Source organism: Microtus oregoni, unplaced genomic scaffold (genome assembly GCF_018167655.1).
Source record: "Microtus oregoni isolate MIOR12 unplaced genomic scaffold, Mior012 000050F_006, whole genome shotgun sequence".
NCBI lineage: Eukaryota > Metazoa > Chordata > Mammalia > Rodentia > Cricetidae > Microtus > Microtus oregoni.
Genome location: NW_024543230.1, coordinates 722,195 through 745,459, shown reverse-complemented (window position 1 = coordinate 745,459; position 23,265 = coordinate 722,195). Strand labels below are relative to the sequence as shown.

Here is a 23,265-nt window from a genome sequence, read left to right as displayed (position 1 = left end):
ATATTACAGATCTATCACACAATCCTAGAGGTCAGGCAGTTATAGAAAGATCAAATCAAACTATAAAGGATATGGTAAATAAACAGGGGTGGAAAATACCCCCAGAAATAGATTACATAATGCTTTATTAACCTTGAATTTTCTTAACGCTAATGAGAAAGGGACAACAGCAGCAGAGAGATGCCATGGAGCTGCCTGAGACAGACACTGATCAGAACTTTAGCAGGTAAGCCACAGCCATGTGGCGACACAGATGAATAGAAATGGGTTAAATTAATATGTAAGAGTTAGCCAATAAGAAGTTAGAGCTAATGGGCCAAGCAGCGATTTAATTAATACAGTTTCTGTGTGATTATTTCGGGTATAAGCTAGCCAGGCGGCCGGGAACCAACAAGTGGCGCCCTCCCCCAACATCATTCTGAGTTTTCCTGGAGGCAGGATCGCCATTTTCAGACTGAGTTCGAGGTAACAGCCAGTGGCTGGCTGCTTTGCTTTTCTGGTTAAACCCCAATATCTGTCTCTGAGTCAGTGGGACCAGGATCTAACCCTAATGCATGAACTGACTTTGTGAAGTCCATTCTCTATGGAGAGATGCCTTACTCAGCCTAGGCATGGGGGTGGGGTGGTGCTTGGTTCTGTGAAAAAAGAGATGTTGGGACAGACTTAGTTTAGTTCCTAGGGGAGGCCTTATCTCTCTGAGGAATGAATGGGTGTTGGGCGGGGACGTTGGGGGAGCAGGAGAGGAGGGAGGGGGAACTGGGATTGGTATGGAAAAATAAGTAAATAAATTAAAACCAACAAATCTTTACCATTTGATCTAATTCTAACTAAGGACATTCTTGTGAGTCATATATAGAGACCTGATTTCCATCAGGTGTCTTTTTTGATTGCTCTCTACTACATGTACTGAGGCAAGGTTTCTTGCTGACCTCAGTGGCTCCAGCTAGTGTAGCAAGCCAACTCGCCCCAAGGATCCCATCTCTGTTTTCCAAGTGCTAGGATTCTAGGCATCTGCTACGCCCATAATCTGGCTTGTGTGCCTTTCGTCTGGGCTATGGAGATCTGTGACTGTCCTTATGCTTTAACACCAAGCACTTTATCCACTAATCCATCTCCTCATGCCACGAAAAGAAAATTCTTGGATACAGAGGCACATCAAACAGCAAAGCCATACTTCAAGTTACTGTGATTTATTCCCTTCCTTCTGTCTAGGAACTCAAATCATTCTATGACTTTTAACAACATACTAAGGAAAACAACTGAGACTCTGTTTCTATATAAAAGCAATAGATATAGTGCTTCAAAACACATGGGGGTCAAGGCCTGGGAACGTAGCTCAGTTGGTAGAGTGTTTGCCTAGCATGCATGAAGTCCTGGGTTCCATCCTATCACAGCATACAAACAGGCATGGAAGATCAGAAGCTCACGGGTAGCATGCACTTCATAAAACTCTGTCATGAAAAGGGAGAGAAAAAGGAGAGGGCAGTGGCCAAGATACCACCAGAACTCAAGCAATAGAAAAAGTAATTTATATTAGGGTCAGCAACATGCAGAATTATTTTTGAACTTAGTAACAATAATAGTTATGATTTTTATTGTAAATAAATAACTACTTGACATTAGGAAGTATTTTTATAGATATGATTAAATACATGTGTGTGTGTGTATATATATATATATATAAAACATACACATATACATACAAGTATGTTACAGAAGTACATTTATTTTTTACAAAATCAGACTGAGATGAAATTGTCATCTGGGTTTAGCTTTTGTAGCATTAGGAGCTGTTCTCATCCTATGGGTCTCAACCCAGTGAATGACCCTTTCACAGTGGTTACCTGAGACCCTTCGAAAACACAGATATTTACATCATAATTCATAGCAGTAGCAAAATTACAGTTATGAAGTAGCATATATAGTGATTATAGCATTCTAGTGAATGCCATGCTAAAAAAAAATCAAGTAAGTGACATTGGACCTAAATCTAGTAACTGCCAGCCTATCACCAAGAAACCCAGATAATACATTATAATATTCCACTTACCATGAGGTGCAAACCAACAGCAAGAGGGTAGAATATTGTCAGGCTTAAGAAATAGTGACTTTATTAGAATCTCCTATCACAAGAATTAATAGAGAAACACTGATCCTATAGCTCACACTTCTATTTGTAAGAAGAGTTTTACTAAATTCAATGTAATTACATCATTTCTGCTCTTTCCCCCTCCCATGCCTGACCTTCCCCTCCCTCCCAAATTCATGGCTTCTTCTTTAACCATTGTTGTTACATATACATCAATCCACATACAATGCATCCTGCTGAGTCTCTTCACTGTTGCCCCCATGTTATTGTGTCTAGGGCTGAGCACTCGGCATTAGACTGTCTTTCAAAAATGTCTGTACTTGGTTCCGTGTCCTAATACTGTCATTTACAGATTTATGTCAAAGGAAGAACTCACAGACAAAGCTGCATGACAGCCTCTTTATAATAATAAAACTAAGAAATTGTGGGGTCAGGGGTACAGCTCAAGAGTAAGAGCATTGGTTTAACATGTTCTAGGGCCCAGGTTCAACCCTTACCACCGAAACTAATCAACTAAAGAAATGTGCCTAATCTGTCACCTTATTCAAACAATAACTTTCTCAGAGTCAAACAAAACAGCCAGTATCGGAGAAATTCTTCCACTAAAACCACAAGCTTCCAACTCTGGCAGTGGTTTCATTATTTTTTTTTAAAGATTTAGCCGGGCGGTGGTGGCGCACGCCTTTAATCCCAGCACTCGGGAGGCAAAGGCAGGCGGATCTCTGTGAGTTCAAGGCCAACCTGGTCTACAAGAGCTAGTTCCAGGACAGGCTCTAAAACCACAGAGAAACCCTGTCTCGAAAAAAACAAAAAAAAAAACAAAAAAAAAGATTTATTTGATATGTACACAGTGTTCTGCCTGCATTCACACCTGCACACCAGAAGAGGGCGCCAGATCTCATTACAGATGGTTGTGAGCCACCGTGTGGGTACTGGGAATTGAACTCAGGACCTCTGCAAGAGCAGCCAGCGCTCTTAACCTCTGAGCCATCTCTCCAGCCCTTGGCAGTGATTTTAATGAAACAGAAAACCAAGTACACTTCACTTACCCTCTCACATCAGTCAATTACCAGCTTTGTGGGCAGCAGCTCTTAGCCACTGAATACTGTTAACTAGTAGAATGACAAAGACCGCTAGAGCAACCATCAAATCTCTATAGCAGCTCTCTCCACAAGAATTCTCTGTGATTGTGGAACATTTTTAAAAAATTGTTTGTTTGAGACAGGGTCTCTTTATATAGCCCAGGCTGTGCTAGAACTCACTCTGTAGCCCAGGCCGGCCTTGAACTCAGAGAGCCACCTGCCTCTGCCTCCCACATGCTTGGATTAAAGGTATGTGCCACCCCCATGCCCAACATTATGGAACATTTTTCATATTCTGTGTTTCCAAAATAAAAATTAGCCTAAAGCCACATGTGGGTATTCAGACACTTGAAATATTGCTGCATGACTTAGGGAAAAAAATCTGAACTTCATTTAATTTCAATTCATATACACAGTCACGTTTGTCTAGTGCCCACCATTAGGACAGTACAGCTATGGAGTACCTTAAAAAAGAAACACACACACACATACAGGTTTTACTTAGTATCTAACATTTATTAAAAATGGAAGATTACAGACAGCATGAGTAAGACTGCCTTTTTCATTAAACAAGCTTAATTAGTCTACCTTTGACTAATAAATGAACATAATTACTAAGAAAACATTCTGAGGATAAGTCTATGCCAATCTGTGAAACTTAAAAAAAAAAAAAATTCCAAAGCAGAAAAGAACCATAGACGTCCCTCTAGTGGTAAGAAATAACATTGTTGATCAAAAAAAAAAAAAAATCAAACTAAAAACCCACACACACACACACACACACACACACACACACACACAAACACAAAAATCAAATCAGAATGGCACCTGAATCTACACATACAACTGATCATAGACATTTCTTTTCTGGAAACTTAACTTTAAAAGGTTCTACAGCAATACATAAAGAAAATACATCGTTTTTGTCAACAACAACAACCTAATTTTCACTTATGGTGTGAATTATAATCTCTCTAGAAATCTGATCTCTTCAGAAAAAAATGTTTTACTCATGACTTTTGGGAGATCCGGAGTATACAGTAGTAATAGCAGTGGGGTTTTGAAAAGAGAGAATTAAGATGGAATGATTACCATAATTCTTAAAGACCAAAATGACTCCTTTCATTCTGATATTGGGTTCAAAAGACAATTCTGCCACATAGCCAGCTTCAGTTATAATCATACATATTCGTTTAGACATAACAGCTAAAATATTTTCATGTGTGAGAAGGAACTCAACATAGAAACCAACTGCACTCCCTCCTCACATAGCTTTGAGAAAAACAACCAGGTTTTATATACACTGTAGTAGGTACAGAATGTACAGGAGACTGTCATATATACAAAAGTGCATTAATAGAATATATTTTGCAGGAATACAGGAAAAAGTCCTGGTTAACAACCTGATACTTTACAGTATTTAAGACTACTTGCAGATTCTCTGAACCAGTCACCTTCCTACTACTTTGGTTATGATATTGCTGCTACATAACTAATTTTTGAAAAGTGGGGGAGCCCCACAATTTGCAACTCTTAACCATCTGTGAAATGTTTTACATGTGCTTGTGTTTATTGTTATATTGTTATTTTTGGCAACAGTCCTATTAAATTGCTAACACAAAGATTTATGAATAATATTTTTTATCTAAACTAGCATACTCAAACATGAAATTAATTTCACCCACTACAGGAAGAGACACTACCAGCTCCATTCTCTAAAAGCCTCGAAATCTCAATGTAAACCTAAAAGGTCAGCTTCAGTTTAAGAACAAACAACTTTACAGAACAAGCCACGGCTGTTCTTCTGAACAATTCAGCATCTTAAGTGTGTACTTATCACCTGTACACATTAATTCTACAATTACCTTGACATAGTCAAAACAGATATGTATTAATTAAGCAATTCTTCCCTTTTCCACCCCATACATCACCACAAAAAAAGAACACATATCTCCACAGGTTCCATTCACCACAAAGATGTAACAGAAGAAATCTGACAATAAAGAAAAACTACTATATACTGAAATCAGCGAAGACCACACTGGTTTTTCTGAGTTTGGCATGAATGTCAAATTAAAATGCAATTTGCCATTGTCTGGTCTAGGTTAAAACATCAATAACCTCAATTCAAAAAATAATTGGATAGGGAGCTGTAAACAAATTTAGTATTTAAGAAATGGAAATTAAATCATAGTGAGCCAATTTGGACCTTGAGCTATGCCATGCAACTGCCTTACTCTTAATATCCAGTATAAGAAATGTCAGACTTCCCGCTAAGCCTCACAGAGGATGGAAATTATTTTTCAGAGACCAAATTTAAATATTCCAAGGATTGTGTTCCAAATACTACTCTGACAGAAATGCCTAGCTAAAAATACCCGAGAGGTCTTACACATTTAATAATGTTCAGTTTTAAGATAAAATTTATTCCACTTTATTAAGTTTAAAACTACTGCAAAGTTACCATACTAGATTTTTACTCAAATATTTATTTCCTAAAAGTCCCTTTCAAGACGCAATTTACCTCTCACTTAAATATGTTGAATGTCAACGAATTCAACATCCACACTACTATTGAACACAAAAGAACTATACTATCAGCTAAGTCAAACTGACTTCACCCTCCATCAATTCCAAAGAAGAATTCTTAAAGACAGAGCGCTAAGAGGTAATTTGTTAAAAAGGATAGAGGACAGGGTGACCTGATGAAAATACAGAGGAACTCAATGAATCCCTAACATTAAAAGAAGAAACACCGTGCTCTAAAATCTTGGTTCTAGAAGAGTTTTTGTCTAGACCCTAAAAATTCTTTCATGATATATGTTAGCTAGTTTAAAAAGGTACACTCCCCAGACATGTCTGCATCCCAAAACCCAGAGAAGCTAAGGGGAAAGCATCAAGAGTTCCAGAGCAGCCTGGACGACATAGCAAGTTCAAGGCTAGCCTGATGTATATAGGGAGTCCTGTCTCAGAAAGAAAAAGTATCCTGGCCTCAGACATTTTTCTCCCGTGGAAAAAAACAATACATTAATTAAAACTTTACATAAATGCAAGGCTCTTCAATAATCTTGTGGATCAAAACTAGTTTTATGCAATCGTGTCTAAGATCTGAAGGTTTTTTTAATCTCATTTGATACTCTATGACTACTACTATTGGTAAGTTTTGTTTACTAATATCCAAACACCATGAGCATTACATGAACCAAATTATAACATTCTGATATTTGAGTTTGGAAAAGCCTGATATTGATGAAAATGTCAAAGTTCACCACCTTTAAGGCACATGAGGCTACAGAGAAGCCATGAAAAAAAAAAAGTCTGCTACGAGAACCCAGAACAAACAAGACTACTAGAGAGTTTATGTAGTAACATTTTTGGCTTAAATATGAAGATATACAATAAATTTTACAATTTTTAAAGATCATCAAAATCTGGATACCTTTATACAATAATTTCTTATAATTTTTCTTTTTGAGGGAATTTACCACTTTTAAAAAGCTAAAAAATGAGATGTCTATGCACACTATGGGTCATTATTTGATAAGTCAGCTTTTGGGATTTAATTCAGCAATATCTAACTTACCCACAAAACAGAGGAACTCAATAAAGCTGCCACTATCTACCAAAGAATGAAGAAAAAGTTTCATTTTACTCTATGTTCTTGGTAAGACAGAATAAACCAGCCTGTTACAACCTACTACATTCTAGAACACTGCCTTCCTTTAATCATTTGCAAAACTGTATAAAAATACATGCCATTTGGCTTAACTCACTGCTTGCACTTTTAAAAGCAGTAATAAGGACTGACATGGTCTTCCAAGATCTCTAATAAAGTCTAGATAAATCTGTAAAGAGGAGACTTATTCACTCCACCGTCAGCTTTGTACAGAAGATAACCAACATTGGAGCAAATTCGAGACTTCTCATTCATTCACCAATTTATCCATACATATTTATAATCTACTTTGATCATATTTAACTACCATCTTTTGCCCCCCCCCTCCATTCCTTTTTTACTAGATCCGTTCCCCTTCCCAAATAGTGTCCCCTTCTAATTTCTTAATTTGCATTTTATTAAATCTAGATTTCACATGTAAAAAAAAACCCACAATGTTTGTCTTTCTGAGTCTGCCTTACTTTGTTTAACGTGACGATCTCCATCTAGTTCTATCGGTTTTCTTGCAAATGACATCATTGCAGTCTTCTTTATGGCTAAATACAACTATGCTCTGTGTATGTGCCACATTTTCTTTATTCATCTGCCGATAAGAATCTATTTATTGGTTATTGGTAACAATACTGCGAGAAACATGGAAATAGAAGTATTCCTGCCATATGCTGAGTTCATTTATTTTGAGCACACTCGGGAATGGTACAGCTGGATAATTTAGTTCCACTTGTAATTTTTTTTTTTAAAAAAAGAACTTCCATATTGATTTCCACTGACTGGTACAGCAGTTCTGTATTCTCACCAGCAGCATATACAGATTCCTTCCTACCTCCCCCCACCCCGGCCTCTACTCTCACCACTATTTGCTTTTGGTTTCCTGGATGATAGCTGTTCTGACTGGAATGAGATAGACTCTCATCAGTTTGGATTTGCATTTCCCTGATTTGCCTTTTAATTAACTGATTATGTAGGCTTTCCATTGAAAATGAAAGAAGAGATCCTGACTTGAATTTGTTTTAAATATACCCTACAGAGATAGCAGATTTAATAAATCACCACCCATTCCAACAATTCTCTCTCAGTTAGCCACATGAAACGTCCTGACAGATAACAGCCTTTTGTGATATAGCTTCTATTTTGGAAGGAAAGAGAAAGACTTTAATCTCTATCTCTTAAATCATAAACAAGTCCAAGAGTTCCACTTTTTGCTTTTAAATGAAAGTAGTATTTTCAATCTCCTCCAAATAGAGTTTATATTCTGGTTCTAATGTATAAAGTGAATAGACTCACACAAAATTTTATGACATATTTCTATAAATATGCAAACTTTTATAGACATTAAAAATCTGCCAATGGCACTTTGGTAAACTTATTCAATAGTGACTTAAGTTAAATCTAAGTTAAGAGGACTACATGATTCTTGGGAGGATAGAGAAATTGGTCTTAAAATTATAACCTGAACCAGCTTTGCATTTTCCTCAAATCAACAGTTGGCAACTGTGTGACGGATAAACGCTGCTCTGCATCTCAGGGTTACCCATCTTCCTTAGAGGACAGGAAGAGCACGCAGAAACTCCTCCGTGCGACTTTGCTACTAAGGGAAGGCAGCCAGCTTAGATGCATTTGCTTCTCTTCTCTGTTCTATTTCTGTGCTTGGAAGGGAAAACAGAGCACACGTTTCCTCAATTATTCTAGGGTCTGATCCTGAGACCTCTTCGGTCTCTCTAAACTAAACTGGAGTACCGAAGGAGACGGGAGGAAAATCACAACTCTTTCTCGAGCTGAAAGCACACAGCCATCCTTTCACTTGAGGAGGCCGGAGCACAGAGCTCAGCAATGCTGCAAAGCACGAGTCTTTCCTCTCAGTTTCAATTCGTTAGCCTTCAAGGAAGCAAAATAAAACTTTTAAAGGTATACAAAATTTCAGTAGCACTATGCAGCCCAGGCTGGCTTTGAACTTGTTATCCCAGCTCAGCTTCCTGAATGCTTGGATTAAAAGTGTGTTCTAACACACCAGGATTAAATCTTCACCTTTAATTTATTCAAATTTAAGCCCTTATACCAACTGAAAATGAAGGAAATTTAAGTTGTCAATCTTTTTGAAGAACTAAACTTAAATACTGTTGAGAGCCTATCAACCTCTGAACTCTGCAGTCTTTTCGAAACATGGATTACACAATCAGCTTGCCTTCCAAATGCTGTCATAAAAATGAAAGTCAGAAAGCAAGTCACCTGTCAGTCTCTGTTTCCATCTTCTCTAGCCCACGTGAATGCCCTAACACATGTGGTAAAGGAATCAGACTATTTCTAAGTTCATGATCATGAATTCTTTGAAACCATTAAAGAAACTCCATGATTTCACATTTAGACTTGGAGTCCTATCAGGAACCCACAAAGGTGCTTTCTATACTCCACTCACAGCGCTTTCTGAAGGTTGGTAGAACTCTAAGTGGTTTCGCAGTTAAGGAACATTAGCCTGTTCACATGCCTGCAAGCTGGCAAATGAAATGTATAACATTGGAGATGTTCTGCATAAAAATTTGGGTGTTTTCTGATAGATAAATGATCCAGTTTGGAGATTATCTGACAGCCTAAAATGTAAGGATGCAATGGGAAAGTTTGATATGCTACCACTGCTTAGTTGGAATCTCCATTTGAAAATTAATCAATAAGGCATTAAGTCTAAAATTTTGCTAGTGTAGCCATTATTTTCTCAGTAGTTATTACTTGCAGAAGTGATTCTCACTTGACATAAAGTATAGAAAGACAAAAAAACCCCCACATATAACTGAAAAAGATTAGGGCCTTTGCTTATACCTTTGTATTAATAATTAATGAAATCAGAACTAAACCTAATGAAGGCACTATTGTAAACAGCAATGCATGACTTATGCGCACCCTCACCTAAAGGAGATTTGCCCCTAGGAACTGATAATTATATTATGGCCCTCTTGAAAAATTAAACTAAGAAATGTTATCATTAAGAAGGGAACTGAATTACAGATGTTACACATAGTAACAAACTACCTGTCATCTATACATTGACATCCCCAAAACTGCAAATGTTGTACTAGTCTTTGAAAAGTCCACTTAATCACCACAAAGTTAAAATAGTTAAGACATTTACCAGTGGTTCTTAAATCAGAATGTGCATGAGAATAATCTGGCATTGGTTAAAACACAGTGCTGCCCCAAATCCACACGGCCTATGGATCTGGAATGGGGCTCAAATGCAATTCTAACATCTTTTCGGGTGATGCTGAAGCTGCAGGTACTGGGACTGCCCTCTGCTAACCACTGGCCTAAATGATTAATGGTACATCAGCACAACCCTAACCAAACTTCTGGTCAAGATGCATGTAAGCCAATGAGAACAGAACAATGCTAAGAAGACTGCTGATAGATTTACCCTATTACATTAAAACATCAACATCTGCTTCGTGGTCTTCCTCAGTCACTTTCAAGGACAGCACCTCTTCATTGAGGAAGAGCCCACTGAGCCTCTCCTTCCGAGCCTGCCTCTGCTCCTTCAGCTGCCTCTTGCGGAAGGCCTTCTGCTGTAGCTTTCGCTGCTTGGATCGCTTCTGTCAAAGTGAAAAGTACAAAGTCAGTAAGGTGTAGACACTGTTGTATGCAGCCCAGGGTTATGTGGCTCAAATTCTCTATTTTCCACATTTTAGGAGCTGCTCAAGTTTCTCTGCAGAGTGATTCTTATACCAACAAGTAATTCACCAGCTTAGATGTAAAAAAAAAAAAAAAAAGATTCTATTTTTATTGCATCTGACTAGTGATTCTTGTGGCTAGCAAGGGCTGATTCTTTATTGTTTGAGCTAGCTATGGACAACAAAATACTGTCAAGAATTTATATTTTTAAAATTCAATTAGGGTAAAATGGCATCATCACAGCAAAAACAAAATGTTAGAGTACAATACTGGATATAAAATGCAGAAAACATTGTCCAAATCCCTAATACTTAACGTTTTCAAGGTACACTTTACCCCAGAATACTAAAAATCTCCCAATGGCTACGAAGGAATCATGCTTTCCTAATATCAGGCAAATGCTATCTTAAAAGCCTGTTAGGAAACCTGAATCCTCATCACTGGTAAACTAATAACAAAAAAAGAATAACCACGTATTCAGTGAAATCCCTTGGTAACCACCAAAGATGGCTGTTTCTTCTACTTTGACAAAAACAAGCAAAACAAAACGGGAAGGAATCACTGTGTATCTTCTGATCACTGTATTTCCAAAGAGTTAAAGAGATTCTCTCATCTTTAAATGGGCTCTACTCTGTGCCACTGCAAAGAACCATACATATGTCCACGCTGAGCCACATAACCATTCCATATGTACTTCTACTTTCTTTTACAAGTGCCCAACAGTAAGTTTCAACAATAAAAGAATAGAACTAGATTACAGAAAGTGTTACTTTTTACTTAGTCAAGGAACAGTTAAGGTTAAAACATCAAGAAAATACACACACACACACACACGCATAAACAAACACACACTGAAGACATACATGACAATTTTAGAAGCTAATAAATGGCAACATTAGCAACATAGTGAGATTCACTCAGTAGTGAGTTGCAATCTTGAGAATAAGCTGTTATTTTAATATTTCTAGTATTTCTTACTGAAAGGGAAGATAAAAACTGAAAGACTGAAGGCGGCCTGGTAGTGGGTGAAGCGTATCTGAAAGCACTCAAGCTTTCTTCAACAGTGGAGCACTCTGCTTGTTCAATCAAAACCAAGACCCACGGGCATCCAGAGAGTGGAGCAATTTTTAGTTTGCAAGAGATTGAAGCGAAAGCGTCCTAATGCTAACACTGAAAGGTAAAGTTTTGTATTGAATAGACATTTTACTTTTGAATCCCGAATCCGCTCTGCTGCACTTGCAGACAGGTTGCTGTCGCTGTGTGCTCGACTCATGTTGGCACTGGAGTTTGAAGCAGAGTTTCCAACACTGGACCCACTGCTGCTTGCAGAACTGACCATGCTGGCACTGCTGCTGCTGGCGCTGGCACTGGCACCGCTCACGCCACTGGTGCTTGCACAGCTAAAGTTGCTTCTCTTCCAGGCCTCCCTTGTAGGCCGCTGACGAGGGCTATGCTCCTTGATATAGTTTCTGACCTTAGGACACATGGACAAGCACTGGTAAGTATTGCACCTTGATATTCCACCCTCAAGATGCTGGAGGGAAAAACCTCACAGTGTGTTCAATCTGAATGATGCTCAGATGCATAAAAGAGGCAGAATAGAAGCTAATAAGAAACACCCAAATATAGAAATGAATACCAAGTCAGGTGTATTAGTTCTAGCACTAGGTGTATCTAGTTCTCTAGGCTGAGGCAGGAGGGTTGCAACTAGTTCTGCAGAGCCTGAGCTTAACACTGCATTCTAAGCCAGTCTGGACTATAGAAAAGAACTGTTTCAAAACAATACTCAAGAGAGGGGCAGGAACAGCATGAAGGAAAGGAAGAGAGGGAAGGGAAGGGAAGGGAGGGGAGGGGAGGGGAGGGGAGGGGAGGGGAGGGGAGGGAGGGAAGGGAAGGGAAGGGAAGGGAAGGGAAGGGAAGGGAAGGGAAGGGAAGGGAAGGGAAGGGAAGGGAAGGGAAGGGAAGGGAAGGGAAGGGAAGGGAAGGGAAGGGAAGGGAAGGGAAGGGAAGGGAAGGGAAGGGAAGGGAAGGGAAGGGAAGGGAAGGGAAGGGAAGGGAAGGGAAGAGAGGAAGGATGACCACAAAACCAGCAGGGGTCAAAACTCCAGCAAACACATAGACCTATATTTTAAAAATATAAAAATTACTTAGCAAATTCTATTGGCCTTTAGAATTTGAATTTTAAGAAAAGAACACTGAAAGAGAAACAACAAAATCAAACAAACGAGGTTACACTAAAAATGAGGTAAGCATATTAATGATTCCATTTCTGACTTGTGTGCATTTCCCCCTAAATTTTGTGAGGGGGACAATGACACCCAGTTTTAAATGCAACACATCAACTTACCACACTAAAGAAACTAGCAGAAACGGGGAAAGATATTTCGTTTTGAGAAATGAGAATTTTCAAATGCCAAATGTAAGACACCAGAAGCAGAGAATTCAAAGCCTTTCTATTAAAGCATGTACCAGAGAAAAGGTACAGCAAAGCTGTTATTTAGAAGGGATCGTGAACGTACAGAGTAAAACACTGGAGGAAAAGTTCCTCAGATGTCACTCTGCACAGGCTGTTATTCCACAAGACCACTCAAATCCCTCGGCACACATGCCTGGCCACATAAAACTCGTCTTAAGTAGGGACTTGGAGGTTGCAGTTTTTGTTTTGGCTTTGAGACATTCAGGATCTCAGGTATTCCAGGCTGGCCTTCAAGTCTTTAACAAATCAAAGATGACCCTGAACTTCTGTCCTCCTAACTCTACATCCCAAGTGCTATGATTACAGGCATGTGCTGCTACTCCAGGTCATTTTTTCCCTTCTTTGCAGTCCTGGGGACTGAATTCAGGGCTTTGTACATGTTATCCTCTAGCCCTGAGCTCCAACTCTTAGCTCAGCACCAGTGCTTCCTAATGTTATATCTCACAGCAGTGATTTTAGTCTTGATAATGACGAGTATGCACATGATTACATAGGCCTACACTTCATAACATGGTGGCATCTTCAGTAGATAAACAATGTACATCTACTTTTCATACCTGCTTCAGTTTTTCATCTGTGAGACAGTTAAGTTCAATAATGAACTCACTGTCAGTAGGGGAGATCTGAGCAGAAGGATCAATGATCTTAATAATATCAAGTTGCTCCCGAAGGCCCATCTCAGTACTGACTTTACGGCTCAGATACTCAATATATTCCACCTATGTGAAGAAAAATAACAACAAACAATATCAGTGTGAATAACTGACTTTTACTATGTGAATTATAACACAATTTAGACATTAGAAGAATTATTTTGCCCAAGGCTCCAGTGAAGCACCAACCACTGTCTGAATAGGAAAGGTGATCATTTCTTATGATCGTTGCTAAGATGTCCTGATTTCACTTGCTTCCTAGAAAAAGTTAAAACTCAATTTCAGACTTCACACAATTTGGGGGCTACAAAGAGGTAAATAAAGGAGGCTTCACATCTGCTCTCCACATAAGCTTTATTCCACATACACTTTGAATGAAGAATGCCAACATGTTTACCTGCTCATCATTTGTCATCGCACTCCAAGCAAGTTCATCGAGATTCCGATGCTTGTTCTTCTTTTTAGGAAGCAGGCAAGGTGAACTGGGGATACTGGGTATGACGTCAGAAAGTACATCACTTCCACTGGCAATGTCACTGCCTGGTAACTTTAGAAAAGTAAGAAGTACAGGGGTTAAAGAAAGTAGAAATTGAAAACTGCATTTTAAATATGGCAACACATTTTATGCATCAATTAAAGTTATTTTGGTCAGCCATGGTTGGTTACATATGCAGGCAATCCCCACACTCAGGAAGTAGAGAGTGGACGATCAGTGGCCTAAGGGCAGTCAGAGCTCAATAGCCAGCCTCAGGTCACCCTAAGGTATAGAAGATCATGTGTCAAAAACAAAATAAAATTTACTTCAATATATGACTAAGGCAAATATACAGTCAGGATTTTATACAAAAGGACCAACATCAGGATATTCCCTTTGAAGATATCCCATGAAAATGTACTTTCCAAAACGCATAAATCATAAATATAAATTACAAAAATGCTAATCTATGTTTCAATATCCACTAAGCTTTTTACTTTATAGCCACAATATTATCAGAGCCCTAAAACCTGAGTAAGAAGTACTGATCTCCATCACAGGAGACCTGAGTGCTCTGCCAACAACTGGCTCTATTAAACACACATAATTCCACAAATTTTTCTCCTCAAGAGCACCGGAGCAATATAAGAAGAACTAAAGTAATTTAAAATATGCTATTGATATAAAGGAAAAACTCAAGAATGGAAATACTAGAAAACAAAATAAGAAAATAGAAAACAACGTGTAGAGAAAGGATAAAAACTAAACCCAAAAACACAGAAAAATCAAATCAAATCCATTTAAAGAAAGACAAGTATCAAGAATATATTGCCTCTAAAAAGAGTGGATTAAATAGCTTCATTAAGATACACTTGATAAACAAAAACTACACAGCATATAATTTGATATATTTGAACATGCACCCACGAAACCAAAACATGTCACATCAAATATCCTCTAAAATTAGTTAATTTAATGCGCTATTTTTAAAATACTAATTAAAATAAAATAGGTATTTTTTTCCTTTCTTAGCAAATTTCAAAGAATATTTTCATGATTACAAGCTACATCAACTTTTATTGGTTTTTTGGTAGCCAGAATTTGCAACTACATTTGACTCTGAATGATTTCTAGGCTTTGAATTTTCAAACAGGACAAAACTTTAGCACTAAAAACTATTGCTTTCATATGTATTTAAGATGCTAATACATACACGGCACTATAATGGGTATAGGGGATTCAACAAAGTGAAATCATGTTCATTACATTAAAATTTTAGACACCACAGTACCATCCACTTACAAACGCAAAGGGTGGCACAAGGTGGATGTAAAAACAGACAGACAGGGGCTGGAGAGATGGCTCAGCGGTTAAGAGCACTGACTGCTCTTCCAGAGGACCCGGGTTCGATTCCCAGCACCCACATGGCAGCTCACAACTGTCTGAAAATGCAGTTCCATGAGATCTGACACCTTCACACCAATGAACATAATAAAGTTAAATAAAAAAAAAGTTTAAAAAAAAATAAAAAAAAATAAAAACAGACAGACAGATCCTTGGGGCTCACTGGCCAGTCAGCCTAGGTTAAGGTCAATTAGAGAAATTAGAGACGGTATCTCAAAAGATGTGGATGATATTCCTGAGATTGACCTCTAAACTCTGCAAGCTCTCACTCTCTCTCACCACCCCCCCCCCCCCCAACTAAACATACCTATACTTGGGCTGGAGAGACGACTCGGTGATTAAAAGTACTTTTTGCTCTTGAGAGGACCCCGATTCCCAACATACACATGGTGGTTCACAACCATCTGGAACGCCAGCTCCAGACATCAGGCATGCACACGATACCCAGACTTACATGCACACAAAACACTCATAGAAACATAAACTAAATAAAGCTAAAAAAATAGAAAAACTTCAACTTTCAAAATTTAGTAAACTTTTCTTTGAATCTTTGGAGACTATCTCTTTGGGGTCAGACTATATGATAAGCACTTAAATTCACATCTTTGGTTTTGTCTGGTATGGGAGATGAGGAGATATAAAAAAGTTATAAATAATAGTTTTGTCATTTTTTTAGGGAGAATTTAAAACACCCTACAACACAAAACCTAGTTCCATTGCTCACTAGAGGTAAGATCTTGTATAACTTATTTATTTAATGGCTGATTTTCTTTTTGAGAAAAGATCTCACACTGTATGTCAGGCCATGTGGAACTCTCAATATGTAGACTAGGCTGCCTTGTTCCTCCCGCTTCAGCCTCTCAATACTGCAATTACAGGGATCTGGCATCATACTTTGAGTCAGTCTTCAACCATGGTTTCTGAGACCACTAAAAAGGTAGTAAAAGTCCTTATAGAATGTGTCCTATGTTGCCAAAGTGGTGTTTAATGACTTCAGAGGGACAGAAAAAGACATTTGGGAAAGAAAAATAATTTAGTAAAACCACAGATGGCAAAAACACAGGGTAAGGGGAAAAAACCCGACATAAAGAAAAAAAGAAGCCAGGTGTGGTGTAGCGTACCTCTAATCCCAGCACACAGGAGGCAGAGGCAGGAGGATCTCTGTGAGTTTGTAGCCAGTCTAGTCTATATAGTGAGCTCTCTAGGACAGTCGGGGCTATGTAGAGAGACTCTGTCTTGAAATGAATAAAAAAAATGTTATTTTAAAAAAGAAGGAAGGAAAATTATTGCTGAGGATCGGAACAACGGAAGAACTAGAAACACTCCCATACCATGCCGGAGCGGATGGACACAAAACATTTTCCAAGCGACAGTATCTTGATGAAACAAAACAGGATGAAGAACGATTGGAACGAAACATGAAGCCTTTGCTGTGATCATGCCTATCCTCTAACAAGCATCAATAGGAAAAACAGATGACTATAAAAGTTTAGAAGACAAACGATAATGTATAAATCGTTTAGGAACCTTCATTGCTCTCTGCTTACTGGCTACTGATGCTAGTAGCTGCCCCGAGAGTCTGCTTCCAGGAATTACCCACCACAAGGGAGTCCACCCTCAAAGTAGAAAAATAAAGCCTTCCTTAAGAAAAAAGAGCTGTTTGGTAACTGGCTGGTTAGCAAGCAATCCAATATTCAGACCAGAGGAAAATAGTTCACAACCATAGAACCCACACAGGATGGTACACTCAAAGACTTCAAATATTAATCATTCTAACTCAACACACTTATTCTAACAAATAAAGGGGGAAATGGTATCCAATGAGACTTGAAGAACTAGTGACTAAATCCAAAGTAGGACACAAATTCACTGTATTCACACAAGCCAGGCAATCTGGACTTCAGTAGGAACTAAGAAGATGGTGCAGTGTGGGATATGGGTAACGGGAAAATGGTAGGTGTGCAAGTATACTCTCAATAGACAACGGTCATTATTCACCATACTGTAAGATATGTCACAAAGGCTCGTGGACGTTTTCCATGGGAAGGCGATTTTTGGAAGTGATATCACTGATCGAGGACTCAGCATCTCAGATAATGGGTTACTATGAAATAATAAAGTCATTCAAGTGGAAATGTCAAATAGTCAATTGAACATACGGGACTAGAGTAGCAGCTGTATAGCAGAATTAATTGTATGGGCGCTTGTGTATTTATTAGGCCAGGAATTTCCCACTTTATAACTGATAAAGTATTTCAGAATAAAAATGCTTAATGAGTCCTATCCTATATTTTATAGACCATATTCAGTATATTTATACCATCCATATTCAGTATATTTATGCCATAATCTGTAGCCGTGACACATGGAGAGAATTAAATCAAACCTCTGTCATATTTTCTGTAAGTTTCAGCAGAATTCTGTAAGTAACCTCATTTCTCTAACCGCTGATGTGTAATTTCGTAACCCCTCTAGGATTAAAGTATGACAGAAGAATCACTTGCTCATCGCATCCTCTAAGCTCTCCTGCTCAACAACAGAAATGGTTTCTTAAATGCAACTTTCCAAAGAATCTGTGAATCATACATATTAACTACTGTATCCCCAAAACATTTACTCAGAAGTTTAAATAGATGGAGTTTTTAACCACAAGAGTTAATATAATTTTTAAACTCTAAAACAATAATTTTCAGTAAATTCTAATACAATTTGTAAGCACAATCTTGTATAATTTCCTGAATATTATTTTGAGATCTCACAAAGATAATAAAGCATTTTAAACTTCTCATCATAGTTCAATGTTAAATGTCCATGAGCACGGAGTACCTATACTCCAGTGTAAGGAGTGGAAAAAAAGTCAATGAAATGATTCCTAATGATATTCTGCTATAGTCATAGATCAGAGCCCAGCCCAATCTTCATAGAGGCTTTATCTAGCAACTGATGAGAGCAGATGCAGAGATCCACAGCCAAGTATTAGGTGGAGCTTGAGGAGCCCTGTGGAAAGCGGTGACTGTCTGACTCTGTTGCCTACTTTTAGGACTCTTCCTCCTACTAGGTTGCTTCTCCAGTCTTGATGAGGGCATGTGCGTAAACTTATTGCAACATGTTATGCCATGTTCAGTTGATGTCCCCAGAAAGCCTGCTTTTTCCTGAAGGGAAACAGGAACAGTGGATCTGATGGAGAGAGGAGATAGGGGAAGGGGAACTGGGAGAAGTGGAGGGAGGGGAAACAGGAGGCAGGATGTAAGGTGTGAGAGAAGAATGCACTCTGGCTGGACAGATGACTTGGCAACTTGCTGCTCTTGCAAGTGGATCTCTCAAAGGCAAGATTTTAATCTTTGGATGAGGTAGCATCTTAGCATGTGCATTGGCACCGAGTCACTTTACTGACAATTTCCTTTGTTTGCAATCCTTCAATTATTAAATTAATAAGTAAATTAGGAATCACTCCTCTTTTGGAGAATAGTTTATAATATTTTCTCATTTAACATATAAAACCTTCCACGATCTACATTAACACCTATACAATTATATAATATCCCTGGTATTAGATAGGCTACAACAACTTATAAAAGTGCTGACCTTATTTATATTTGCTTATTTATTTGTTTGTATTATTTTTGGAGATAGCGTCTCACTAAGTATTCCTAGTTGGTATGGAACTCACTGCATAGACGAAACTGATCTTGAACTCGCAGAGATCCACTTGCCTGGGCATTCCAAGTGCTGGGATTAAATACATACGCCACCACACCTGAGTTTTTCTAAGAGGCCCATATTTCTCTGATTCTAATCCTAACAGACTGTGAATCCTGCTTGGATAAGGAATCAGATAAAAGGCAAGCCACTTGGCACTCTATGACATATTCTTTATTAGATTATTAAAGTGGAAACACCCACCCTAAATGTGGGTAGCAGTTCAGATAAAAGAAAGATTTAAAAGATAGAAGAAAGAAGCTCTCTCTTTGCCTGTTTGACTTCACTTTTCCTAGCAACTTCATCTATTCTATTGCTACTGCTGCTTATTAATCATTTCTTATACTTCTTTGTGCAAGGAGGAGGCTACTTATGGTCTCACTATATACCCTAGGCTGGCTTCCAACTGCCTCAGTTTCATGAGCAATGGGGTTGTAGGCATGTATCACCGTACACTTCAACACTGGATGAGCTGGGTAGGGCAAATAAGCAAGAAGAAAAAAGATTAGGAGGAAAGAAAGACAACTATTCACTGATAACATGAACTTAACTAAGGAAAACCCAAATGAATCCACACAGGAGGAAACTACAGAGCTAACAAACAAGTTCAGCGCTAGTTACGAAAATCTGCATTAAAAAGACTGAATTGTATATTGCTTTATATATACAGTGAGAAATCTGCAATTGAAATTATGAAAAGGACACTTCCAAAAGCAAAATAAAGGATTTTTTTAAAACAAATTTAACCAAAAAAGTTTAAGATTTGAATACTGAGAACTGTAAGGCATCATTGAAAGAATTAAATAAAAACAATACCACTTTCATGAATTGGAATGTTGAAATTAAGACAGCAATCCTCCTCACAGGCTTAATTCAATCTGTACTAAAATTTCAACTGCTCTATTTTGTAGAAATAAAAAACTGATCCTAAAATTTGTGTGGAATTACAAGAGACCCCCAAAATCCAAATGATCTTAATAAAGAGGAAAAACAGTTTGGGGCTGTGCGAGTTATCTGGTGGCCACGGAGGCAGCGGCTGTAGCACACAGCGGCTTCTGGTCGCCACCGTGAGAAGAAGCTCCCCTGTGGAGTGGGGCACAGCCGAGGCTCAGTGCCAACCCAAGGGAGAGTTAAGCACCCTGGGCTCAGGCAATGATGCTAGGAGTTCGAGCTCCTGCACGCCGTGACATAACTGGAGCCTGTGGCGAGCCTTCCCAGGGCCTGCCTTTGCTCCAGCGATGAAGGCGGCGGCAGCAGCGGGGACAAAGGCGCTCCTGGAGGCAGTGGTGACAACGCCAAAAGAAACGGAGGAAGAAGCTGCGGAGGCACTCAGTATCCTGAAGCCCTGTCCCCCGCAGGACGAGGCATGCACGGAGCCTGCGACTGTGGCTCTAGGGTCTCTTCCCCGCCAGCCTTCCCCGCTTCTGTTGCCTGCACCCCGAAAAGTTCGACCTCCGTCACAGCATGGAACTCGAGAACATCACGGCCAATACTCTGCTACTGAAGGCTCGTCAAGAAAAGGATTTTAGCAGCCTTTGTGACAAGCAGCCAATAGGAAGACTTCTTTTCAGACAATTCTGTGATACAAAACCAGACCTAAAGAGATGCATTGAATTCTTGGATGCAGTGGCAGAGTATGAAGTTACCACTGAAGAGGAGCAAAGAGAGTTTGGGGCTAGCCATCTTAAATAGATTCTTCAAAGAGAAGTCAGAAGTTCCCTTACCACAGATACCTCCAGCTCTTGTGAAAACCTGTAAATGGAATCTGAAACAGAATTCCTCCCCTAAAAATGTTTTCCAGAAATGTGCTGGAATTGTCTATGCCTATTTGAGGGAAACACCATTTGAAGAATACCAAGACAGTACGTACTTCTGTCAATTTTTACAATGGAAATGGTAGGAAGGCAGCCAGTAACAAAGAACACGTTCAGACATTACACAGTACTAGGAAAAGGCGGGTTTGGAGAGCCCCTTTATCATTTGTATGTAGGAGGCCTACTGATATCTTTTAGTTGATTTTTGTATCCTGCCACATTAACTGAACGTGTTTATCAGCTCTGAAACTGAGAAGTTTCTAAAAGCAAAGGACACAGTCACTAAGACAAAAACAGCAGCTTATAGAATGGGGAAATCTTCACTAACCCCACAAAGAGAGGGCTGATCTCCAAAATAAATAAAGAACTCAAGAAATTAAACCTCAAATTACCAAATAATCCAATCAAAAAATGGGATACAGATCTAAACAGAGAATTCTTAACAGAAGAATTGCAGATGGCCGAAAGATACTTAAGGAATTGCTCAACATCAGAGAAATTAGCCATCAGGGAAACGCAAATTAAAACGACTCTGTGATACTCTGTGATCGTACACCAGTCAGAATGGCTAAGATAAAAGGCACCAATGATAGCTTATGCTGGAGAGGATGCAGAGTAAAGGGAACACTCATCCATTGCCGGTGGAGTGCAAACGTATACAGCTACTTTGGACATCAGTGTTGTGGTTTGTCAGAAAATTGAGACTCAATCTACCTCAAGACCCAGCAACACCACTCTTGGGCATATACCCAATGGATGCTCACTCATACCACAAGGAAATTTGCTCAACTGTGTTCATAGCAGCATTATTCCTAATAGCCAGAACCTGGAAATGACATTGGTGCCCCTCAACTGAAGAAGAGATAAAGTGGAGTACTACTCAGTAGTAAAAAAAAAAAAAAAAAAAAAAAAAAAAAAAAAAACCAGTGACATCTTGAAATTTGCATGCAAATGAATGGAACTAGGAAAATAAAACATCCTGAGTGAGGTAACTCAGACTCAGATAGACAAACATGGTATGTACTCACTCATAAGATTAGACATAAAGCAAAGGCAAACCAGCCTACAGTCCAAGATCCCAGAGAAACTAGGTAACAAGGAGAACCCTAAGAGAGACATACATAGATCCCCCTGGGAAGGGGAAACAGACAAGATCTCCTGAAAACATTGAGGAAAGGTGGAAGGAGATAGGGAGGGGGAAAGGGAAAGGAGGAGGAGAATATGAGGGAACAGGATGCTCAAGAAAGGAGAAGGACAGAGAGGGAGAGAGAGGAAAGAGATATCTTGAGGGAGCCATTAAAGGGCTAGTGAGAAACATGGTACTAAGGAAATTCCTCGGAATCCACAGGATGACCCCAGCTAAGACTCTAAGCAGCAGTGAAGAGGACAGCTAAACTGGCCTTCCCCTGTAATCAATTTGATGATTACCTTAATTGTTATCATAGAACCTTCTCCCAGCAACTGATGGAAGCAGATACAGAGATCTGCAGCGAAGCACTCGACCAAGCTACCTGAGACCAGTCCAAGAGAGAGAGGTGCAATATATGAGCAAAGGGGTCAAGACCATGATGTTGCTAGCCACTGAAACAGCTGATCTGAGCTAGTGAGAGCTCACTGACTCTGGACTGATAGCAGGGGAACCTACATAGGACCAAGCTAGGCCCACTGAATGTGGGGGACAGTTGTGAGGCTTGGGCAGTCTGTGGAGCCACTGCAGTAGGACCAGGATTTATCCCTAGTGCTTGAACTGGCATCTTGGAGCACATTTTCTTTGGAGGGATACCTTGCTCAGCCTAGATATAGGGGAGAGGGCCTTGGTCTTGCCTCAGAGTGAAGTGTCCAACTTTGTTGATTCCCCATGGGAAGCCTTACCATTTCTGAGGAGTGGATGGAAGTGGTATGGGATGAGGGAAAGACTGGGGTGGTAGGAAGGGAGGGAGTAGAAATGGGGACAGCTGTCTAAAATGAGAAAAGATCGTATTAAAAAAATTTAATAAAAAAGTCAACTTTCATTAAAAAAACACTGTTTGGGAGCAGGAGTGCAAGTCTTGAACCCCAGCATGTGAGAGTCAGAGGCAGGTGGATCTAGTTCAAAGCCAGCTTGATCTACATAGACAGGCCAACCAGGGTTACATAGAGAGACCCTGTCTGGAAAAAAAAAAAGCAAAAACCAAGCAAACAACAACAACATGGGAGAACGCACACTTCCCAAACAGTGCTGTACAAGCACAAGGACAAAT

At 39.2% G+C, this 23,265-nt stretch overlaps 1 protein-coding gene across 1 annotated transcript in view; it reads right to left on the bottom strand.

Annotated features, from left to right (window-relative positions):
• Positions 1-3,666: 3,666 nt before the first annotated feature.
• Positions 3,667-23,265, bottom strand: part of LOC121436893 (protein FAM199X) — a 33,392-nt gene continuing 13,793 nt past the window's right edge. The window contains exons 3-6 of the mRNA XM_041636796.1: positions 14,031-14,180; positions 13,538-13,699; positions 11,712-11,978; positions 3,667-10,425 (exon numbers count right to left, since the gene is read on the bottom strand). Coding sequence (XP_041492730.1) covers positions 10,255-10,425; positions 11,712-11,978; positions 13,538-13,699; positions 14,031-14,180 — 750 coding nt within the window. The 3' untranslated portion in view covers positions 3,667-10,254. The remainder of the gene's footprint in view (positions 10,426-11,711; positions 11,979-13,537; positions 13,700-14,030; positions 14,181-23,265) is intronic.